Source organism: Vipera berus (assembly GCF_964194415.1).
Source record: "Vipera berus genome assembly, chromosome: 5".
NCBI classification, from domain to species: Eukaryota; Metazoa; Chordata; class Lepidosauria; order Squamata; family Viperidae; genus Vipera; species Vipera berus.
The window spans coordinates 27,625,097-27,650,257 of NC_138207.1; the positions used below are offsets into that span (position 1 = coordinate 27,625,097).

Consider the following 25,161-nt stretch of genomic DNA (forward strand, 5'->3'; position numbering starts at 1 on the left):
TTTGCTCTTTTGAAAACAAATTATATTTTTCCAATAACATCTAGAATTTGTTTACTTGCTAATTTGTAGGATAATACATCTATATTTTATAATTCTTTTTTCATGTGCTCTGAGTTAAGTAACTTTATAATGGTAGTTAATTTTGTTTTGCTTTACCTTTTTTTTAAAAATTGCTCTAGTTCATTGTGAAGAATTCTGTAGAAGAAAATATGCTTAAAATCCAGAACAAGAAGAGAGAACTTGCAGCTGGAGCCTTTGGAACCAAAAAACCTCCTACTGGTGAAGCAAAAATGAACGAAATCAGGACTCTTATGGATATGTAATTTAAAATATTGCAACAAATTCAGCTTTAAAAATAAGTTGATGTTACATGTTTAGACAACATAATGCTGAAAATAATATTTCTAATAACTGCAAGGGTTTTTTCCCCAAACAGCAAATGAGGAATCATTAGTAAACATACTCATACTGGGCAAATGGTCCAGAGTAGTAACAAACTTTAGTGTAGTAAACTCAAGTCTAAATGTTCAGTTTCTATACTAAGAGCAAAGCTTCATTAGAGTTGAATATATACGGTATATTGTTAAATGATGTTTTTGAGTTTTTGATATAAGCACCTGAGATGTAAATTTTGTTGCTTGGATTATATCTATATCTGTTGCAAGTTAACTTGTAACTTCTGAAGCTTTACACACTGGAGTTTAATGTTACTGTGTATTATGTCTTGTATTGACTATATATTAGCAACTGAATAGAAAAAGGCTTACAAATAATGCATATTGGGGGGAAATGAAGAAAAGTGCATATGCCAGCAGTGGCATTCCTGTTGGTTTTGCCTCATGTTTTTCCAAGTTAGTAGAAACATCTGAAAAGGGATTCAAAATGTGTTCAACTGAACTCAGACTTAGGTACAGGCCCCTAAACATCCTTTATGCCTGCATTTGGTTTCTGTTTATTGAACAATAAGGAATCATTTGAACTGTTTTTCTGCTGTTAGTAGTAGTATAAAACTATTGTATATTTCTAGTTTGATTTCTGGGCAAATAAAATTTTTATCAAGACTTTGGGTTGCTGACTAGATGCTTTTTTGTTAATTCTGGCCATAAGTGTTAGATTTATGGATTATTAAAGCTTTTGAAATTGGAGGGATTTTACTAGAGTTCAGAAATATTTAAAATTCCCTGCATGCCACCTTTCATGTGTATAGGATTAATGTTGGAAGACAGAAGTTTCCTTCCATCTCTGGATTTTCTCCACACATTTGAAAAGTCTGACACTTCAAGATCCCAGCTGGTGTAGAAAATTTCCAAGGAGAAAAGGGCCCATCTATGGACACTAACTGCAGTGACTTGACTGAATAGGCACCATCTCACTTAACTCATAATCCCTGGAATGATATTTTAGCCATTCAGAAGTATTGTTCATCTAATTCCTTAGGATAATAATTTACTAAGGATTGTTAAAGTGCCTTGAAGTTAAAGTGGGTATGCTTAAAAAGTTTTTGGCTGTGGTTTTTTGGATGTAGAAATGCCCAGCCTGTAAAGTCAGAATTTCTGACACCATCTTATGACAGCATCACACACTCCTCTTATTTCCTTCCCATCTCAGAAGTGCCACCCTGATGAGCTTTCAATTAATGTAGACATCTTCTGTGGCCTTTAACACAGCTGCTTTTAAGTAGAACACAAACATTTAAATAGAAAGCAGACTTACTCCAGATCAACTTTTAAGAAAATCCTCAGTGGGATTGATTTGAAGAGTGTTGAAGACACAGACTACAAATGCTAAGTAACAGACTTCAGAGGGTCACAGGTTTTATTGCCATTTGATGGGTTGACAACTTTCAATGATGTTTTTATTTTGTACTTTGAATGCCATTACAGTTCACAGATTTACTTGTCTCAGTCATATAGAGAACTGAACAAAAGAATTTGCCATGCTGTAGTTTTGTGCATAGAAATCTGGTCAGAAATGACTGGAACTGGCAAAAAGGTAACTTTACAGTTACCAAGTTGCATATACGTATGCTAGTATTGTAAGGCTCTTCCATTATAGCTGCCTGAATCTCTAGCCATTATTTTATTGTAGCAAGCAGAACATATTGGTGTGCATGTGTGTGAAAGGAAGGAGAGGTAATGCACAGTCTTCTAAGTAGTATGTTTCAGGCCAGGCCAGTGTCCTGTTTTCAAATTCTTTGCAGGCTTATTCATAGGTTTTTGAGCAAAAGAAAAAGATCTTGACTGCTGGACACATGATTGGCACAAGAATTCATACAAACAGCTTTTGCTCAGTTCTTACCTGCAGTATTACCAAAAGCCTTCAGTTGAGCAGTGGCAATGCTGCTGGCAAACTTAACTGACCCTAGCTGACTTTTCTAGTTGCTACAGCTCTGAAACAAGTCCTTGTATTGCTATTTGGGGGAGCAAATACAAGTGCTTTTACTGGAGGTAGGTGTCAAGTTTTTTCTTGATGTTGTCAAAGCTGTCTGCTCCCATGTAGTCAGCCTGGCCTTGCTCCCATCTTTCTTTACGTTCTTCTGAGGACATAGCTGGTGGTGATGGTGGCAAATGTGGCATTGCTGCTGCTGAAAGTGACAGGTGGGACACTGCCTCTGTTACCTCTTCCTAAAAAGAAATGAAAAATAAGTGGGAGAAGCACAATTATATACTACAAAAAGGTGTAAGCATAAAGCAACCAAGCAGAAGGTAAGAAAACATGAGATCCCATGCAAAACAGCAAGCACCATTAATGCAATTTAAAGAGCTAAGAACACATAAATAAAAAGAGTATCTGGGTCAATGAAATAGCAGACAGGTAGTTATGTTTAAGTTCTTCATACCTCTCTACAGAAGCCACAAGAGAAAGCCAGTGTATAGACCAAGCCCGACAGCTGCAAATAGTTCATTAGAAAGTTGAAATACAGACAACAGAAAGCACAGCTCAAGAATCGATCAGTATGTTTAGTCACAGGGCTAAGTATTTAATTATTGTGTTCTGTATATCAAGCCCAAGTAATCAATGTCGCATTACTAGTCTGCATGCATGAGAAGGCAGAACCAAGTTATTTTAACTGGCAAGATATGTAAAAACATCAGTAAAAAAACCCACAATTTTGTAGGTGTACTATTGTAAGGCTGTTGAAACAAATTTTAAGACAATTGGTCCTTCATTCACCCTCAATTTATCAGACAACAGTTTGCAGTGGAGAGCAGATGTGCCCCTGCAGGCATCTCCATGGTCTGGTTACCGACTGCAATTTTCTAAACATTTTCTCTTAAGACAAATAACTTGATGCCAAGCATAGTGCAGTATATGAAGCTCTGAAAGGCCTAAGTCAGGGGTAGGCAACCTCGGCTCTTTTATGACTCATGGACTTCAACTCCCAGAATTTCTGGGAGTTGAAGTCCATGAGTCATAAAAGAGCCGAGGTTGCCTACCCCTGGCCTAAGTCCATATTCCAAACTGAATCAACATTTTAATGAAAATTAATAGAACTGAGTCATTGAAAGTTGCTTTCAAGATGCAAGAATTAAATGATGTCTGCTGGAATTTAACAGTGCTCTAAGTCTTAAGACATGCCTAACCTGTGAAGAAATGTAGAGGAATCATGAATGCTTTAAGGAAATTCTTCAAACCAGCTACATAGATTTACGGTGTGCAAATCCATTGTAAAAAAAGTGATATTCATATCAATCCCATTCAGATTCCTTATAGACTTCTAAGTTCTATTGGGTGAAAATAAGAATTCAGCCATGCTACCTGGGGTACTGTCCAAAAGATGGTGGTGGGGAGTGCAGAATACCACTGGTTTCGATGAGTCTGAACTTGCACAAAACATTTGACCCTATTTTAATGTATGTAATTCCTGTCCTGAAGTGCCTTGAAAATTGATTTGGCACTCTTTTCATCATATTCTAGCACTGAATATACATTCATATTGGAAGATACAACCTTATATGAATGGATGATCAGGATAAGAAAAATATCTGCTTGCATTATTTTTTTGCTCTATAACATTTCCTATGAGCTCTGAGAAAATAGATTTTAGGGACATGCAGTCACTGCTAACTATATTTAGGATGATAGGGAAACATGATTTGACTAAAATGGAGAGATTCAGGAGATAAGGGATTGTAAATTTATAGATCTCTGTAGTCTATAATCTACATTCTTGCTTAAACTCTGTTGTAGGATAAAGACTTCTTATGTTCCCATTCTCCAAAAACACCCATTTTAATTATCTGGTTAGTACTAAAGACATAAATGCAGGCCTGCCCATGTTTGTTTTGGCTACCCCATAGCCCCTTAAGAACAGTCTAGAACCTCAACTATTATTTGGTATTCTAATAAGCAGATCAATATGCTGCATTTATGGGGAGCAGACAAAATGTTGCAATACTTATGAGGTCAGCTCACTAGCTAATGCACAGTTGCAAGCTATTTTTGTAGCAAACATGCTGCCTTCAAACCAACTCAATTCCAAGCCAAAAAAGAAATCTTTTCTACATCCCACATTGAAGTAGAGAATGTCCATTTATGAAACATACCGCTTTTACACCAGTAGCTGTATCTTTGATTACACCATGCTGCTGTAATAATGGTAAGATATTTGTGACAAAAGTGTCCCACCACATATTGAGGAACTCTGGATGAATCATTGTGGGATCTTGAGCGTCTTCTTTGACACTTTTTGCTTTGGAGTCATATGTATAATTCCATGGTTTCACTCTGCCCAGAAAGTGCACAACTTTAGCATTCATCCCAAACCTGTCAAAATAAGAGGTCACCTTTATATGTGGGTAAAGTCACAGCACCTAATATAGGAGTGGATATCCTTTATATATAACTGAAAGAATAATTGCTTATGTTTTTTTTTAAAGTTAAATACAATTCAGTTCAATATTCTGTATGGATCTGAATTCTTATGTCTATCAGAAAAACACCTTTACTGGCTTTACCACAGCCAGAACTGGTGATGATGAAGACTGCAGTGAAATAATTGTTACATCAATTTGCATAATTAATTCAACTTGTTTTTGTCAGTGAACAGTAAGAAGCTACAAACTGAAGATCACTAAAAGTTCATCCCTGAGAAGGGATCAGAAATTCCATCCTGAGTTTTGCTAGCCTGATATTGTGAATTACTATTGATACATATATACTTATTTTTTTACAACCAAATGCCTAGCAATTATCTACCATACTTTAGACATTGCCCCTTCCTCATTTATTTATATTAGAAAATTTGGATCCCGAGTTCTTTTAATTTGATAGACAGCATAATAGAACAAGGAGTGTTTGAAATTGAACATGAAAGAAAACCAGTTCTACAAGATGTCTTAAATATTGTATGTGAAAAACAAGTTGATTTGGTGTGCTATTTAATAAATTAATAATTATTCTAGCATTGTTCATTGACTATCTGTTCAACACTCCATCTTTTTTCCTGTACAAAAATATTTTGTTTTAAATTTTGAGTTCACACCTATATCTGTTAAATACATTCTTCATTTTCAAAAAGCATTCAGTGTGACCATAACAAAATTTAAGCTTATTCTGCATTTGGCACAGTTGATTATCCTGCTCTAATGGCATGCTTGGTATCAGGCATGGCCATGCTTAAAATTTGGGTAGGACTGAGAAGGAATCTGGTCAGATTTTTATTTTTTTTAACTATGATACACCTATTTATGAGCTTATATTTCATTTGCACTTTGTTCCCTACTTCAAGTGGAAGAAACCCATGCTGTAAAATTTCACCAATCATGGCCAGAATGCCACCAAGAGCTATAAGAATGGAACTGAAGGACTCCATGTAGTGCAAACCTGAATGTAGGATTCTTTGTAGAACACTTCATGTAAGAGGAGCTGCTTGCAATCATAATTACATCACAATTCCATTCACCAAGCCAGACACTTTCCACCAGCCACTGAGTACAATGTATTCATTCCAGTTTGCATGAAGATCCCAAAATAAGGGCTCTAATTTTAACCTGACGCTCAGATCATAAGACACAGTTGAACCTTAATCAATGAAAACAGTGATGATGTCAGCTGTTCTATAAACTCATCATCATTCAATGTTGCCTAGAGACTTGTTCCTACTGCACACTTACTTCTGGATCTTGTAAGGGGCAGAATTTAAAGAGATTTATTTGGCTTTCCCTGAGATGTAAGACAACGTAATGCCAGGAATTAACAGAGTTTAATACAAAACATGAATACTTCAGAAATGAACATGCTACCAAGGTAGGTTGCTTCAGAGAAGAAAGTAAGACATTGCCATAGTCTCCATTTTATGGCACCAAGAGCACCCTGACATTGTGCCATTGAAATCCAAAGATTAAAAAAGCATGTTTTAAAGGTTTCACCTAAAACATGGGACAAAAATAGCATTTGACTTTTGGTCTTAAGGGCCCCTTTTCATAAGTGAAATCAGTATAGAAGCAAGCTTCTCTTCTTAAATAGGCATATACATTCTGGGGTTTCTGACCTTATAAAACTATATATCTTCTTCCTAGCCCTCTACTATTTCCCAGGAACTGTCTCTTGATTTCTTCATTTTTTTAGTAAATTGATCAAATCCATCAGCTCCAGAAAATCCACCAACACCTATTTATGATCAGCAGCAGCAAATTTGACCTTTACAGGTCCAAATTTGCCTATTAAACCTTCTAAGAGAGTTACCCTGCAACCTAACATTCCTAAACTGAAATCCCAATGCCTTCATAATTCAGATGCACTGAGTTCTTCTATATAATGGCCATTTTTAACCAGGTCCATGTTGGGCTTCCATCAGTACTGTCCAGTCTTCATCAACTCTTCAGGCAAGAGAATTATCCACGATGGGGAATTCTAGGCAAGCCTTCCTAAAGATTTATTCTTCCAAAACATCTTTTACATCTGAATACCTGAAATTCACTCCTTCCTTTTCAGCACTCTGAAGCTCTTATGTCCATTGTACTTTTGAAAGATATCATTGCTTTCAGCCAGTTTTACTTTTTGTCTTTTTAGGATAGATCATAGGTCCTTAGCAGTAATCTTTCACAATCTCACTAGCTACTTCTGGAATAACTCCCCAAAACATAGAGTTAAGCAACCTTTCTGCTACAATACTTTCTTCTAAGACTGTTAATCTGCTCACACAACAGATTAAATGTCACTATCTCATCCACAGAACTATTCTTTCTTCCATATGCTACTGTGAGACAATTCCACTTTACTTCAGTTTGGCACGCCTTCTTGATTTTCTTCTCAGTTACGTAAACATTTGCCAAGGTCAATGTTCCAAAATCAATCTTGATCTTGCATTTGGTCAAGATATCTTGCCTACATTCTCCCAGCTTTTAGAGCCGTTGAAACATGGGTTCATTCTTTACATGGCCATCATGCTTTTGTCTTTTACAATTTAGGATAGTTTTGCTTAAATAAACACTTGTATTCCAATGACCTTTTAAAGGGTGTGGTCTTTCCCTTCAGCATTTCATAAATCACAATTTATGTATTTATTCAACTTCTATAAATGCCCATATCAGACAAGCGTCTCTGGGAACAAATGTATTAGCCAAATTATTGGCTAAACAGCCATGTTATCTTCTGATCTACACTTGCTGCACAAGCAGTCTTCCTCTTGGACTCTGCATTACTGAAGTTGTGCTGGTCTTCCTCCAGCTTAAAAGCTTGCTAGCCTTTCTTATGTGAATCATTGACAATACGGTAAAGAGCTGATTTCTTATCTATAACTGCAGTTCTTTGAATAGTCATCTGTGAATTCATATAACTTCAGTGCGGTTCATTCACAGGTAACCACTCTGTGGTGATAGGTAACTAATAGTCCTTTTAAATTTGCTGGCTTATTCTGCTGAGATGAAACAAAGGAGTGATACCATAACATTAGTGTGATTTTAATAGGTAAAGGTAAAGGTTCCCCCGCACATGCGTGCTAGTTGTTTCCAACTCTAGAGGCCGGTGCTCATCTCCATTTCAAAGCCATAGAGCCAGCGCTTGTCCGAGGACATCTCTGTGGTCATGTGGCCGGCATGACTAGATGCCAAAGGCGCACGGAACGCTTCCCACCGTAGTGGTCCCTATTTTTCTACTTGCATTTTTACGTGCTTTCAAACTGCTAGGTTGGCAGAAGCTGGGATGAGTAACAGGCGCTCACTCTGTTACGCGGCACTCGGGATTTGACCCACCAAACTGCCGACCATCTGGTCGACAAGCTCAGCGTCCTAACCCACTGAGCCACCGCGTCCCTTGTGATTTTAATATAACCATCTAATTCATATTATTCATTCTGAAAAAAACCCTGAAACCAACTAAAGTTGGATACAGATGAGTGTCACTTATTATAAGACTCACTATAAATTGTTTTATTCGCATTTTAGCTGTGGGGTCTTTGCCTTGCCATCAAGAGCAAATAGCATAATTCCTCTCACACTATTTGAGTCTGGAAGCACAGAATGAATATCAAATCATACATATTTAATAGTTCAGCCTACTTTGTCTGCATGCATAATCATCTACTTACGCTTTAAATGCTGGGAGGTAGGAGTAAATAGAAATACTACTTAAGTTATAAATAAATGGGAGATGCTTGCTAATATCTGTAGTTGCCCAACTGCTGAAGAATGTGTTCAACAGTCCCTGGTCCCCACCTGAGGGAGGGAGGAAGGAAGAGAGAGAGAGAGAGAGAGAGAGAGAGAGAGAGAGAGAGAGAGAGAGAGAGAGAGAGAGAGATGAGTAAAAAAAAAAGCAATGGTTTAAAAAGACTTTAAAAATCATTTTCAAATATTCTTGACATGCTATACATAAAATGAATCCAGAAAGTCAGAAATGTGCGTGTCTCATCTGAAATATTACTTTGGTAGTTTTGTTGAACAAAATTTAACAAGTTAATTAATGCAATTTAAAATCCTGTTTTGGTAATGAACAAGACAGCTTTCCAAACATCCATAATTGATTAAGTGAAGATAAGTCATCTCATTATTTCAGAAATATGAATCTTTTTTCATACCAAAGTTTTTGCTGGTGGAAATGAGTTTAAAAATTGCTTTACAATGTGTATACCTACTTTTGCAAATAAAAGTTATTATTTTAAAAAATTTGCTTAGTTCTAAAAGAACTATTAGAAGTTATGAATATGCCCAATAGTGATGTAAATGGTTACAACTGAACCTTTCTGATGAGTGTTTTTTTGTCTTTATTGATCACATCTATTTATCAGGTTTTTTTCTCAATGAAGAATGTAATCATCCATGCACTGATTTTTTCTGCAAGCATCCATGACTCATCATGAATTAACATTTAAGGCTTCCAAGCTCTTGGCATCTTATTTGGAATACTAGCTTCAGGGAGCCCAGTTCGGGTTACATATATCAATCTACATTCGTTAAAATTATTTTGTGAGGCAACAGATGTCAAGTAACAATCATTTGGGCCAAGGAACTGTTTATGTTGCCTAGTTCAGCTTAGCAAACAGAATAGTTAGCAACAGAATGACAACAGCATTTTAGAAGCAACCTAATTCCTTGGATTGATCTACAAAAATTAAGAGTGGGGACTTTTAACTTAAATACTTTGCAAAGTTATTTGTTCAGTAAGGATTAAAGGCTGTGCTGCTACAGACACACCAAAACTTAGCAGACTATGGTAGGTTTTGGTTGGCTTTATCAGAGAGTCAAGATCAAATATGATTCACATTTGAAAGCTGGTACACTTGATTTATATAATTTCTAGCTTTAAAATAAAGAGTTATCTCATTCATTTTCTAAATCGTAAAGAGATTCATTTTACAAGTCAGAGTAAGATAAGGAATATTCTTTCCACAGTCCTAAGCATACAGATGGAACACATTACAATAGCAGTTCTGAGTGCATCTGAAGTTACAGTATTTGTAATTTCAAGTTTGGCAATTCTAGTTGCTGTACCAATTTAAGATTCAGGGCATATTGAACATAGAATGGAAAAGACCCAAACAATTAACATATTTCTAAGGAAACAACATCTCTGTTTCAATTTCCCACAGCAGAGTTGTTGTCTGAAATTTGTTCTCAGTGTACCATGGCTACTGCCAAAACACACCCCTTGGTAAGATTTTAAGTGAAATTCAACATGCTTGCATTCTGGGATAAATTTCAAAATAAACTTATTAAGGCATAGCCAAGGAAGGCAATATTAAGATAATATAATCAGAGGGAACACAAGACTTCTATCTGTGTTTTGCTTGAGACAGGAACCATGCAATCTTAATTGTTAATGTAAGCCATCTAGTATCTTTGCCAGTTTAACTAGTGCCAATACTCATTAATTAAGCCATATAAAAAAACCAAGAGTAGGACTTAAGACTTAACTTTTAAATGACAAAAAGTAGCACAAAAGTAGAGTCCTAAATAACTCTTGCTATTTCATATGTGGACTTTTGTTTTCCATCTTATTTTGCACTCCCATGCTAAAAGAGGCACAAATAAATTTACTGAAAAGCAACAAAATTTAGACAACCCAAACAGCTTCTTTGGAAATTTCTGTTAGCTTCTATCAACTAACACAAGCACTCCTAAAGTTAGAAAGCAGCAGGTTTAGTTCACATGAATGAAGCTTTAAAATGTGGCTATTCTTAAGGGAGGAGGGGAGGGAAGAATTTTCCTGTGATACTGTCTGCAGTAATGTAACCTAATTTTCACGCATATTTTAGCAGAGGGAATACAACAATACAAGTGTGAATAATATCAAAAATATGCCCATACATTATACATCTATGCAATGTTTTCATCTCCTTTTACAATTCAGTATAGTTCCTCTAAAAAACATCTTCCACATAATTTTCAGCACAGACACTTCACCCAGAAGGCATTTTCACATTAGGAGCAATTATAGCAATGCAAGCAATAAAGCAAGATCCTGTTCTACAAGATAACAACCCTATGTCTCATGGACTATTTATGAATCATTTCCAAAATACAGAAAAAATACATAGGGTCAGAATCCAGAATGACAGAGTTAGTAGGGACCTTGGAGGTCCAACACCCTGCTTAAGCAGGAAACACTATACTATTTCAGATAAATGGCTGTCCTCTCTCTTCTTAATAACCTCCAGTGTTGGAGTACGCTCAACTTCTGGATACAACCAGTTCCACTGATTAATTGCGCTCTCAGAAATTTCTGCTTAGTCCTAGGTTAGTTCTCTTTTTGATTAATTTCCATTACTTTTTGTTTTGCCTTCAGATGCTTGGGAGAATAGGTTGACCCACTCTTCTTTGTGGCAGCCCCTCAAATATTTGAAAACTGCTGTCATATCACCCCTAGTCCTTCTTTTCACTAGATTAGACATACCTGATTCCTGCAACTGTTCTTCATATTTTTTAGCTTCTGGTTCGCTACTCATAGTTGCTCTTCTATGCACTCTTTCTACAGTCTCAACTGCTAAGCTTGTAAGCCGCCCTGAGTCTTCGGAGAAGGGCGGGATATAAATGGAATTAAAATAAAAAAAAATATTTTTTATATTGTGTGACCAAAACTGGATGCAATATTCCAAGTGTGGTCTTACAAAGGCATTATAAAATGATGCACGTGATCTTGATTCTAACCATCAATGAAGCCTAGTACTGTGTGGGTTTTTTGGCAGCTGCAGTGCACTGCAGGCTCATATTTAAGTGATTGTCCACTAGGACTCCAAGATCAGTTACTATTATTGAGCCACCTATTCTATACCATTTATTTTTTCTTACCTAAATGTGGAACCTTACTTTTTTCACCATTGAATTTCATTTTTTAGATAGGGCCCAATGTTCAAGACTGTTCAGATACTTCTGTATCTTGATCCTATCTGGAGTGTTGGCTATTCCTGCCAGCTTAGTGTCATCTGCAAATTTGATGCGTTCTTCTTCTATCTGCTCATCTAAATCATTGATGAAGTTATTGAAGAGTACTGGGCCTAAGACCCCTACTGCATACTTCCCTCAATGTAGATACAGTTCCATTAAGGACTACAGTTGGTCAGCAATTATGAATCCATCTATGGTGATGCTGTCTAACTCACATTTTTCTATCTTATCAAGCAATAGATAGTGTTCTACTTTATCAAATGCCTTACTGAAATCCAAGTAAGTTAGATCCACAGCATTTCACTGGTCCACTAATTTTGTCACATTGTTAAAAATGCAATAAGATTTGTCTGGCATGATCTGTTTTTGACAAACCCATGTTGGCTTTTGGTTATGACTTTGTTTGCCTCTAGGTGTTTGCAGATTCATTGCTTATCTTTTTCAGAATCTTCCCAGGTATTGATAGGTCTGTAGTTTCCTGGATCCATTATTTTTTTCCTTTTTTTGAAGATGGGAACTATATTAGCCTGTGTTTCACTGAAAAAGGTCTGTTTTTAGATTTTTTATCCTGCTTTTATTATACTTATAATTAATTCAAGATGGCTAACTTATCTAATACTCCTTCCTCCTCCTATTTTCCCCACAAGGCCACCCTCTGGGGGTGGTTGGGCTGAGAGTGAATGATTGGCCCAAAGTAACTCAGCTGGCCTTCATGCCTAAGACAGGACTAGAACTCAGACTCTTGGTTTCTAGCCTGGTGCCTTGACCACCAGATCAAACTGGATTTTATTCAATTTTTAACTTGTATTTTATTATAAATATTATAAATGTTGCTATTTTTATTACCTCTTACTCAGAAAAATAGCGTTTATTTATTTATTAAATTCATTTGCCACTATTCTCGCCTACCGGTAACTCCAGGTAGCTTACAACAGAGAAACAGTTTCCCAATTCTCTGCCAAGAGAATCAAGCTAAGTGTCCCTTGAGCCAATACTGTACAAATTAACTTCCTGCAATCTGTACCTACTATTCTCATCAGCCGCAAACAATATGGTCAAGGGTGATGGGAATTATAATAGAAACAACACTAAGGAAAGACTACTGTAGCTTTTTCCACGTTATGCTCTTGCTTTCTGCATGTAAAAGATTGTGGCCTAACTGTGGAGATTAAAAGCCCAAAAAAATCATTCTCCTTCACGCAGGGGGTTATAGAAACAAATAGAAAAACAGGCCAAAATATTACAGTACATTCTCATTTACTATCTGCAATGATTTTCTTCTAGATTCTAGCTGGCCATGACTTCTGCAAAGGATCAAGTAAAGTACTGTTACATAAGCGAGTCTTTTCTCGTGAACTAGGCCAATCTTCTTTGGAATTCAAGGGAGGGGGTGGGGTGGGGAGAGAGAAACTGTCTTTTTAAAAGCCACTATTTTTATTTTTGTTGCTTTTAACTACTTCAGCATGTGTTATGATACTCTTAGAAGTTTCAAAGCCTTTGCTTTCAATGGTAAATATGCCAACCTGCTATGGCAAAAATGGTAAGTAGCCTTCTTTCCTTGAGTGCTAGATATCTGTACTTGAAAGACAGACAAACCACACCAAGTGTAGCAACTTTTTAAGGAGTCTTGCATGGAAAATTGAAACCTGTTCTTTGGAAAATGTTCCAAATTCAAAATGTCTTAAGTTTGAAATGCCCTAGTTTGACCTCACTGAAAATACTCCAATCCCATTGCAATCATTTTGGAAGTGTTCAGAAATGAAATTAAGGTTGTTTGAAATTGGAAACACTTCAGGACTGCTTGGAACATTTCTGGAAAGTGGAGACAACTACTATGGTGCTATAGCATACACCTTAGCTACTCTTTTATTCTAAAGTGAGGATATATACCGGTAATTGATGGACTTAAGGTACAAGAAAACAAATTCTGACTGATAGGACAACCGGCAAGATAACTGATCTAATTACTTGGAGATGCAGCTGAAAGCTTCCCTTTGCAAAGTTGTACTCAAGCAGTGGCTAGAAGCAAAGAGGTTTCTGCAAAGATGCGGGAACCAGTCTTGATGACTTAAATGGCCTCTTTAAACTCTGATGCTACGAATGTTCTTATCAGGTCTTCTTTTAAGAAAGGTCAGTAGCAGTGTGCATTGATATTTTTGCCAAATGGATGTTGTGGTTCATTATGCATTTATCTAATCATGTATTATGGCTTGAAATATAACAATGGTCTGTTGTTTTTCTAGAAGAAGCAGAACACACTGCCCTATTCAATATGCCATTAGGTAATGACTCTTGATCTGTCGAAAGACTATCTATTTGAAATTCCTATTGTAATCATATACACACAGCTGGATTTATTGGCAGATTGTCCACTTCCTTTTTACTCCACTTTTAGGAAATCTTATTAATGTTTCATACATTCAGGTCCATTGAAATAAAATCCCATCTACTGAAAGCTTCAGAAGTACACCATTCTACAAGCATTACACATTTGCTGCAGATTTGTTTTGAATAATCTGATTTAACATATACCCAGACTTTAAATAAAAGATTTTCCTATCACCCAGATAAAATGAGATACGTACCATCAAAGCTGCCTTTCTCTGTGGCAAGTTGTAACAGTTGATTGAATGTTTCAATGGAAGGCCTATAGACGAAAACTCCTGAATTGAAACAGTCAGGCCAGCCTGGATCTGGGGCTGCAGAAAGTTCTTCTCTTTCAAAAAGTTCATCAATGTTTGACAAGACCTAGTAGGAAAGATATGATTTGCAGGTACAAGTGTATTATTCACCAGCAAAAGAAATGGTAATTTCCTCTAAGATACATTGTTATTACATTGTTTAGACCTATTAATGTTGATATTTTTTTTCTGGAAACTAAGTTAATTGAATGCATTTCAATTCACAATCCATGCCCCATTTTCCTTCCCCAGTTTAAAGTTGTTCTGAAGAATCCTGTCTATATGGCAAAGAAAAGAGACCAGGTATTTTACATAATGGATATATTTCTATATCTAGCACTACCCCAAAATTCTGGTGCAGTCTGACTTTTTCCTTAAAACACTGCCTATTTATCAACAGGACAATTAGATGCATAAAAAGTAGATGCTTTTAATGCAATGGATGAAACCATATTTACTGTAGCAAAGTATGCAGTTTCTACATATGTCTATTTATTTAGCGTAGGACAGAGTAAATGGATAATAGTAGTAAAAATATATAAAAAGAAAACAATGCTATGGTACATGTATGATGGATATATGTAGTCAATTTTGTAAGGTATGAGGAATTCAAGAAGTTTTATATATAAGCTATAGGTTGTACTTTAAAAGATGTTGATTCATGACAATGGAATAAGTATTCTATAAATTAATACCACATATGTCTGAAGAGGGGCAAATCAAAAGCATCTCATTGACTCACTATGTGGCATATAAATTACTAAAAAGGATTATCAGCAGCAAGAAAGACATACCATTGTATCGGCATCCATAAACACACACTTTGAATACTGTGTTAGTTCCCAACAGTGGAGTTTTGTCAAAGTAACACCAAGTTCAGGCCTTTTCAATAGTGCAAGATGGGCTGAATCACCGCTGTCCAAAACATCCACCAGCTTCACTTCATCGAAGACCTTTTCTAAGACTGTCCTATTGAAAGGAATGGTCATGGTTTACATCAATACTCAATGCCACTCACACTCATCCAATAACTGTCTACACTATGCCTAGAACCTGTGAGAACGCAGACTTCTATATCATATTTCTGCAAGAGCCTATAGGAATTTGCTTGAAATAGATTCTCCTGACAGCAACTGTTTATCCCCTCTAGTATATTTCAAACTTAAAGTGTACAGGAATGTAGACTTGAGATAATGCACTTGAAAGGTGGTAGATTAGTTGCACTGACAGGCTCTCAGAGCTACACAAATAGATGGGTCAGAAAGACCTACACTCTTGATAAGTCAACTGGCTATTTTAAACTAAAGAATTATGGAGTTTTTAGCATTTATGGGATGACCTCTGGGCAGTAGCCACGAATATACTAGGGTTGCAGAACATACCCAGAGAAAACTGATAAGGTTTGAAAACTCTCAAAAATATTAACAATAACTAACCATTCAGGATTTGCAAAAATGGAAAAGGGGTGTACTGAAAAAAGAAAAAAAAATCCAGATAAACCGAGTTCCAGAATAGAGATGTAACCACAGAACAGGAACAGGAAACAGTGGCAGTGGTTCTAAATTATACCAACAAAATTCATCTTATTTTGAAATTGAAATTTCTAGTTAGCCGAGTTTACACTAAACAAGAATAATAGTGTTTTGAAGTTTTAAGTCTAAAATATTTAATTATTAAATCACCTCTTTAGGGGTCTAAATTTAGGGGTCTAAAAAGCCCTAACAATGTAATAGTACGTGGTACAGAGACCTTTCATACTACTGCTCTCTTTTCTGTTACTCAACACAAAAGCAGAAGTCCTGGACAACTGGCAATACTGAAGTACTTCCTCTCTACCAGTTTTACCCTAGGAGGTAAAAGACTTACTGTCACTTCCCAACAGATCACTGTTGCTTCCTTTATAGCTAGATAGACCACTTTTGTCCAACTGCCCATGAAACACATGCTGAAGATGCTTAATTATGAAAATTCTGGCATAATTTTTGCCTTTAACATTTCTCCTGGAATTGAAGGCATTTTTACCACATTTATTTAGACTGGGAGAGAAGAGTAAGTTCTCTGTAAAAGTTCAATTTATGTAAAACTTTAAACAAATTTAAACACCCTGCCCTCCATCAAAAATAGAGATCTTTCATAGCATTTGATACAACTGCTAAAGATTTAGCACAGCAAGCCACAAATCTCATTACACAAATATTTGAGCAAGCTGAAAAATGTAGTGAAGTTTCTCATATCCTTAGGAAAACATTTAGAATTCAGGCTACAACTTAAATTAGCCTTAAGTTAAGAAAAAACTATGACTAATTAAATCTGCTAACACACTAACACTATCTTAGTTATCCATATATATACTTGTCTTTCTTGTTTACACTAAGAGTAAGTAGTCTAATGTCTCATCTTTATAAACACCCCCAGTTGCTAAAATCTTGGTCCTGCATTATTTTCAACATCCGTTCTTATGAAGCAAAAATCTTTCAACTGTGTTCAGGGAAGATGTTAAAGCCCCAGTGTCAGCATCTTTGTTGTTTGCATAGAATCAACTTGTCTGCTCTTCATCCAGCCCAAGACCCTTCTCTTTACCCCACAGTCTCTAGACAACCCTAAAGTCAAAGGGCCTTCAAGGGCAATTTCCAATGAATGTAGAAATTAAGAGCCAGGAGAGAAAAAGCTATCAATATACACGTTAATTCACTACTTAATGATGGCTAGAAAGAAATAATAGTTCCAGGCAGGTTCAGGTTTATTACTTTACAAATAAAATGCTGATTAATTTTTTTCAATGGGAACTGTAAAACACTGCTTGTTCCATTAAGCGAAACAGAAAATATTAAACTATGAAATAACTATTCACATTATTTCTGCATATGATTCATCTTAACAAAAATGGATGAGCTATACTCTTAAGGGAAAGTTCACCCAGCTGCATTTATTTTTAATTTATTTTTAACCAAGCACCCACTTGACCTTCAGGTGCACTTTTTCACTGGGGCTGGATGACCATAACGCATCAAGCAACTCACCTCATTGCATCAGATACATGGGGAGTGATCAATACTGTCAACTTCCTTGTCGTTCTGTAATTCCGTAGTGATGATCCTAGGACAAGTGCTCCTTTGACATAGGAATCATTTGTGGCTAGTGTCACAAAAGACTGGTCTTAAGGAAAAGAGATATACATTTCATTAATATAGAAAAGACCTGTCACTGCCCATAGTGCATTCTTAGGACCCATCACTCCATTTTAATCTGGCAGTAGTTCCAGAAAGATAGGATTTATGTTTTAGGCTAAAAAGAATTACTGTACTTATACCAATAGACCTTGACTTACAATCACAACTGGGATGGTTCCTGTCATAAGTTGCATCAGACCCAATTTTACGACAATTTTTACAGTGCTTAAATAAATCACCTTGGACATTTAAGTGAATAACATGGCTGTTAAGCAAATAATGCAGCCATTAAGTGAATCCAGTCCCCCATTGACAAAAAAGAATGCAAATTGTGATCACATGACCATAGGTTGCTGCAACCAGTTGTAAATATGAGCGGTTGCCAAGGGCTGAATTGTGATCGCATGACTGCAGTAGTGGTACTATAGTCATAAATCTGTGTACAAGTCATAATTTTTTTTTCCTCAGGTCATCTTCGAATGCTTGGTAACAGTCGTAAGTCAAGGACTACCTATATATCTAAACAGCATGAGACACTTGATTGCAAGATGAGTGGCTATATGACAAGTAAATAAAACAATTTTTGAGGGATCACAAAGTAAAATATTGCCTTTCTGTGGGCTTCAAAGAAGCCTTTCGCTGATCAGTTTAGGAATGTACTATATTAGGGAAGAGGAAGGTAACCTGGCATTCTCCCACCCACTTCTGGCTTTGGCAATACAGCTGGGGTTGATAATTACTGCCATCTGCAATGTTTAACTAATATTAATTGCAGGTCCCATAGAGAAGTACATCTATTGCAACCAAGAAATACAGCCTTCTCTATGGAATGTTATTACCTCAAAAATAATAAACCTCTGTGATACTTTTCTGAAAGGCCTTGAAGACATGGTTCTGTCAGTGGGCGGACCAGCCAATCAAGCATCTGGTTTGATTGTTGCCACTGCAGGGTGGAGTGGGGTGGGGTACTATACTGTACTGTGGATTTTTAATTTTGTAAACTGGCCAGAGTCCTCCGGTTATGTAAAATATGTTCATTAAATATATAATTTTTAAAAATAAAGAAATCAAAACTCATGCATATCTTGATGCAGTTGATATATACAATTATCTAACCAATAGTGTTAAAACATCCATATTGTAAAGTCCTACCTGTAAGATAGGACCAAACGTCATAGTAATTTAATCCTAACAAAGAACACTTTTCTTTCCTGCCTTACTGGACTAATGTAGGAGTAAACAATAAAATACATAACCTTGAACAGAAAACATTCAAAGGGACATCCTCCCTACACATTACTGGGATACATTGTTCCCTTTGTAGAGTTATACTTTTGTGGAGCTGAAACTATCAAGCTTCGCATCATCTGGAAAAGGGAAACTTCTATGTCAGTGAAATTATTAGGAAATCTGTTTAGCAATTCAAATTGTGCAAGATACACTGGCTGTCACAAGTTTAAACTATACACACCAAATGGATTTCTAATTACCGGTAAATGCATTGTTCGCTACTCTTGAATGAGATTCAACTTAGTGGGTCGCAGTACAAATGGCGCAGGCCTTCCCATCCATGTAGTACTAAAATAAAGTTTCTACAAATTCCTTAATTTCTCCCCCATGGAACCATTACCTAAAAGTTTACAGGCAGGTTACAGCAGACCAGCCTAGTCTACTACAATGCCCTCCTTAGGCAATGTCCACATGTTTATATGTATCCAATTTTGCAATGGAATATCAGAACTGGTTCTTTGATCATCTCTGAGTATGTGTCCTGAGATGTCTATCGTAAGCAGGCTGATAAACTCAATAGTGTATTTTAATTCCTTATTCATTACTTGAATATATTTACACAACCACCTCGCCCATCCAATTGTAGTGGTTGTGTGCCCAGGACTGGGTTTGGAGTGTAAATATATATTTTTCACATTATAAGCTTCCTTAATCAATTGCTCTGTTGGCTAAAAAGAAAACATTTGAAGATGATGCAGTGGTGGTAAGGCAAAAAAAATACTTTTTACATGTCTCAGTACTACATCTTCTTTATGAACAGCTAATCTATTTGAGACAAAGCCTTACAAAGCCTTCTACCTGGTAAGCAAGCCATATGACATCTGGAAATTATTATTCAGAGGAATGTAGGCAGCTTAACTCAGAGATATTTCTGCTCTACCAGTAGCTAGCAACTGAAATATAGATGAGAGGCTCAAACTAGCTGATTCAGTGTTATTATTAGTTGCATATGAACGTCTTGTCCTTTCAACCTGAAAACCTAGCTAGAATTTGTGTTATTAGAGTCTGGACAATGTTCTAATTAAGCCAATGCTAAATTTGCCAATGGATATGTACTCCTTGCTGCTGAAAGTTAAAGTGTGATAAACTGGCACTTGTAGCCTGTAATTATCATTTAGGAAAGGATGAACAGCCAGTCTGATGCAATGGTTAAGGTGTTGGCCTAGAAAGCAGGAAACTCTGAGTTCTACTTCTTCTTTAGGCATGAAAGCTGGCTGTGTGACCTTGGGCCAATCACTCTCTCTCAGCCCAACCTACCTCAAAGGGTTATTGTTGTGGGGAAAATAGGAGGAAGAAATATTATATATTTGCTGCCTTGTGTTCCTTATAAAGGTGAGACAAAACACAAATAAATGTTATTTGCTCTTACTTAAGAAAGATAAATTGAATGTAAATTCCAAATTGGTAATGTTTAGTCTTCAATATTTTTCTTAGTTATTCAAGACCAATGCTGCTCAAGAACTTCATGCAATTGTATAAATGTTTATTAAATGATTTTGTAGAATCAATCTTTTATTGAGGACCAACATAAGAACAAGAACAAAAGCAAAGACTCCAGAAACAATCTAACAACTTTACCATATAGAAAATATTGATTTTATTAATATATATTAATAAATTTGTATAAACATAAGATACTGAATAAAGATGGTTGTTATATTAATGCCACATTTTGGCTAAATCAGTATTACTCTATAGGATCAGTATGGATTATGTATAATTATATTGAAATAACAAACTAATACAGCAATGCAATACAACTGAGATCACTAATATATTTTTGAAGAAAATTTAATAGAATACACATTTTATGAAATGTGCTGGCATAAATTGGGGGCTCAAGTGCTTAGGATTTATCAGCATACATAAATTTACAATAGATAACAGTCAGAAAATCTGATATAATCTAGCAAACTCTTATATTTCTGAATATATACTAAACCTGATGTACTATCAGACTAATTATTATTGTGCACCTAATTACTGTACACATAATCCAAAATATTTTTCCAATTTAATATTTCTAAAACTGTTCTTTTACCCCAAAGGTTATTAGTAAAACCACTTTCTTCTTTGGGAAGATGTGATGAGTGGTTTAAGGCAAATGTATCAATATAAATATAAGAATATTACCCAAGAGTGTGCATTACTTACACCACTTTATTATAACACTACCACAATAATAGGTTTTAAGTCCAATTTCCATTTATTGCTATATCCACACACATTTTGGAAAAATCAAGAGAAAACATACCGGTAATTTAGCTTAAACTCAAGGCTATCTAACATTGGCCATTACAATTGCTTGTGCCTTTTACCACTAGTTGTCAGGCCCAAGCCCAAAGATGACACAGTTAAATCCAAGCTAGTCCAATACTTTATTTGCTCACACCTAATAGACAGCATCACACCAGGCTAAACTATAATGGCGTAACATAATAGATACATTCTAAGAAATTCTAGGGTGTGGCTACTTTGAACCTTTTCCTCCCTCCCCAAACCTCCTGGACTGCTCAGACTCTTATTTTGGGCTTCTCATTGGCATGTTCTGGATCCTCCTTGGGAAACTGCAGTGCTCCTGCTGAGATCTCCCTCCCTTCCCCAATTCCTTCTCTTAGTGTACATTCCATCACACTAACCTCTAGAGGGGCAGATAATAGCCATGTACAATGTTTCATGACACCCTTTTTTCAGCAGGTGCAGCACTTGGCTGACCTTGTCTGTAAAGGAGGGTCAGACTTGATTAGTATTTGGATGGAAGACCACTGGGTAATTTTATGCCTGTAGGTTAAACCACAACACAACTTGCAAGAAGGCAATGACAAGGCTACTATACTAGGAAAACTACATGTCCATGTCCATGAAGTCATCAGAAGCTCAAGGTGATTTTTTTTTAATAAAGCACCCTTAAGATTATGTTAAGGGACGCGGTGGCTCAGTGGGTTAGGACGCTGAGCTTGTCGATCAGAAGGTCGGCAGTTTGGCGGGTCGAATCCCAAGTGCCGCGTAACAGAGTGAGCGCCTGTTACTCGTCCCAGCTTCTGCCCACCTAGCAGTTCGAAAGCACGTAAAAATGCAAGTAGAAAAATAGGGACCACTACGGTGGGAAGGTAACAGCGTTCCGTGCGCCTTTGGCGTCTAGTCATGCCGGCCACATGACCACGGAGACGTCCTCGGACAAACGCTGGCTCTTCGGCTATGAAACGGAGATGAGCACCGGCCCCTAGAGTCGGAAACGACTAGCACACATGTGCGGGGGAACCTTTACCTTTTTACCTAAGATTATGTTGCAATTTAGAAAATGAACAAGTGCTTCAAAAATGTTTAATCCCTGACACCTGGAGTTAAATGGATTGGGCAGCAATAATGAAGAGAGCATTGCAATTGTTTTTATAAGGTCTACTTCCCAAAGCACACAATACAAGATCAGATAGACTATAATATATCCTGACTCAGCACAAGATAGCACACATGCTTGAAACCAAGTTATTTATGCAAAGAAGCATACCAGAGCTGAATTGGATTGGGGGGGGGGAAGGGGATGTTAGGGTTGATATTAAGAATGGATGAATGCAGAAGGCAAGGCCTCATTCATGAAATTAATTAAAATGAGAAATGCCTAGGCCTTCACTTAGTGAATGCTTATGATAGTTATTAGGTAAGAATCTTAACAGACTGCAGTGATCAACAGGCTAAACTCTCAAAGTAGAGCTACTTATGGCAGAACAAATTTACATGCAAACATTTAGCATACTATGTGATATTACAGGCATACCTACCCAAGGTTTTGAATTGTGTTTCTCCCTAACAAGATAGCATAGTCAATAAAGGCTAAGCTTTTGGAGAACACTCACAAAAACAAAAATGAAAGGATGACACTTGGTGGAAAGAAACCCCAAGTGCCACAGTGAGTAGTCCTTAAACCTTTGGGAATACGTTATTCTCATCTACATAACCTGTGCAGCTGGCATTATGGCTGGATGGAAGAAAGTTCTTCTGAATAATTTGCAACAGTAGATTCCTACTTCTCATTCAGTTCTTAGGGCTCCACAGCAACCCAGTTGTGTATCAGCTTGAAAGTGAACAGGCCACAGGTTTAAGTGTATTATTAAGAATAACACCATGGTTCTGTGGTAAGGTTCCCAGAATGTATGGACTATAGGCATACTTCACATTTTGAAAATAGGCTCAGGATCCCTCCAATTGGTATTGTACTACATTGAGTTAGTGATTGTGTTAAAGTATCAAATTTAAAAATTTATATTCTGATTATGTCGTCAGAATATAAGATTTGCCAGAATGGTCCTTATTTACCATCCTCATTTTTGGGGAACAGGTGGATAGCCACCGAAATTATTTCTTTAAAAGGTTTATGCAGCTGATTGAGATGTTCTGGAGTTCTGCTTGCAATACTTCATCTTACTTTTAAATTTATGAAAATGCAAAGAAGACAGAGGACCTGATGACATTAAGGAGTGTGTCTCCCCACGATCCCTCGGACTACTAGAATAGGAATCTACAGAGGTTGCGGTATCGGCAGCTCCAGACAAGAAACACAGCTAACTGGCAAATTCTATCATAGAGCAGATTTATAAATTTCAAACATGTAATCTCATTTACATGGTGCCTCTTCTATCCAATTAGGTAATGTTTTTTTATCGGCCCATAGATAAAAAAGAAAAAAAAACTGACACATCATCGACCAACCCCATAGAACGGTCTGTCTGCGCCCTCCGGATTTGCACGAGCGATACAAAACAAGGCTGCCGCTTTAACAGAAGATACCCAAGGAAACATTGCGTATGTGCCGCGCAGCATGTACAAATTACAAGAGTTAGATTTCCCATCTGGCCGCCAATGGCTGTCACCCGCACGTGCCCCAGACATTGCTCTGAAGACCCCAAAAGAAAGAGGGCGGACGCTGACTTGCACTACCTGCACGCTACAACCCCCCCCCCCCCGGAAAAGGCTCACGCGCCAGCCTAAAAATAGGAGCCGCCATGTGTAATACAGGGCAGCCCGAGGTCTCCCGAGGACGAGCGTTGCCGCAAGCCGCCTGGCCCAGCGAGCACCGCTTTCGTTTCCTTCGCAGGACCAGCAGCGCCGGGAACGAGGAAGTGCCGCAGCTGCTCTGGCTTGTCAGTCACTTGGCTTAGAACAGGGGTCGGCAACCTCGGCTCTTTTATGACTCGTGGACTTCAACTCCCAGAATTCCTGAGCCAGCTATGCTGGCTCAGGAATTCTGGGAGTTGAAGTCCACGAGTCATAAAAGAGCCGAGGTTGCCGACCCCTGGCTTAGAAGATAACGCTGGACCCGGGGCGAACTGGGCGGAGAAAAAACCCGGAGAGGAAACTCGGGCGGATGCATGACCCGCTCTCCGCAACTGCTGACCAAACCGGCGGGGAAAGGACTCGCCGCCAGCCTCCTTCCGGGGGTGGGTGGGTGGGGGAAAGCGTCATTCGGGCTTACCTGCCATGGTGCCGCTCTCAGCCTTACAGCCCGACCTCACCAACACCCCCCTTCCAGACACTCGCTCCCTTTCCGGAGCTCCACCTCTTATATAGGGCAGGCGGAGTCCGGCAGAAGGGGCGGAGCCTCCAGAATGGGCCAAAAAGGGAATGCCTCCTTTGCCGGGGTGGGAGGGGGGAAACGTACTCACGCCTGCGGTGTACTTGGGAAGGCCGCGGTCTGGCGAGGAGCGCGTTGTGGCGCTTTATTGGGCGCACGAGCCGCGCAGCGAGAGCTGTGGTGGAAAAAAGATACGGTGGCTTGCTAGCTAGAACGGAAAGGGGGGAAAGCGAAGGCTGCATCCTTGTAGAATAAGGTCATTTTAGGCTGGTAGGGAAGATCCGAAATCCCTGGAGAAGGGATACGCTCCAGGAACTTGCTCGCTTGAATGGTACCCACTATAAAATGCACAGTAGGGTACCGTAGCTGCTCTGAAAAATTTGGCCAGTGAAAGCAAGCCTGTGTTGGCAGACACGTCCTCCTGTAAAGTCATGTGGACTAAGAACTGTATGATGTGCGGAATTTTCTCTAATCTTGAGACCTGCTAGATGTGTTTGACTACAGCTTCTATGATGCCCAGTTACTATGTAAATTGGAATTTGTCTAGTAGCCATGGAGGAAATTTGTTTGGGAAGGACTCCACTGTTGTAATTTGCTTAAAGAAGACGTGGTGCATCTTTTCTAGATCA

The 25,161-nt window shown here is 37.7% G+C and overlaps 2 protein-coding genes across 3 annotated transcripts in view; one reads left to right on the plus strand and one right to left on the minus strand.

The window, feature by feature from the left end:
* HLTF (helicase like transcription factor) overlaps nt 1-1,061 on the plus strand; it is a 33,427-nt gene extending 32,366 nt beyond the window's left edge. Inside the window, exon 24 of the mRNA XM_081329067.1 lies at nt 180-1,061. Within this exon, the coding sequence (XP_081185193.1) occupies nt 180-323 (144 nt within the window). The 3' untranslated portion in view covers nt 324-1,061. The remainder of the gene's footprint in view (nt 1-179) is intronic.
* On the minus strand, nt 308-24,508 carry GYG1 (glycogenin 1). 2 transcript variants are annotated; one of them, XM_081329069.1, is made up of 7 exons: nt 24,434-24,508; nt 17,524-17,654; nt 15,298-15,472; nt 14,408-14,570; nt 8,531-8,657; nt 4,548-4,767; nt 308-2,624 (listed from the first exon to the last, which is right to left on the minus strand). In XM_081329069.1, the coding sequence occupies exons 2-7, from the start codon at nt 17,526-17,528 to the stop codon at nt 2,439-2,441; spliced, it is 876 nt and encodes a 291-aa protein (XP_081185195.1). In that variant the 5' UTR covers nt 17,529-17,654; nt 24,434-24,508; the 3' UTR covers nt 308-2,438. The 2 variants fall into 2 exon arrangements, with proteins under 2 accessions (XP_081185195.1, XP_081185194.1); XM_081329068.1 differs by having other exon boundaries at nt 17,524-17,659; nt 24,434-24,498.
* Nucleotides 24,509-25,161: the final 653 nt, after the last annotated feature.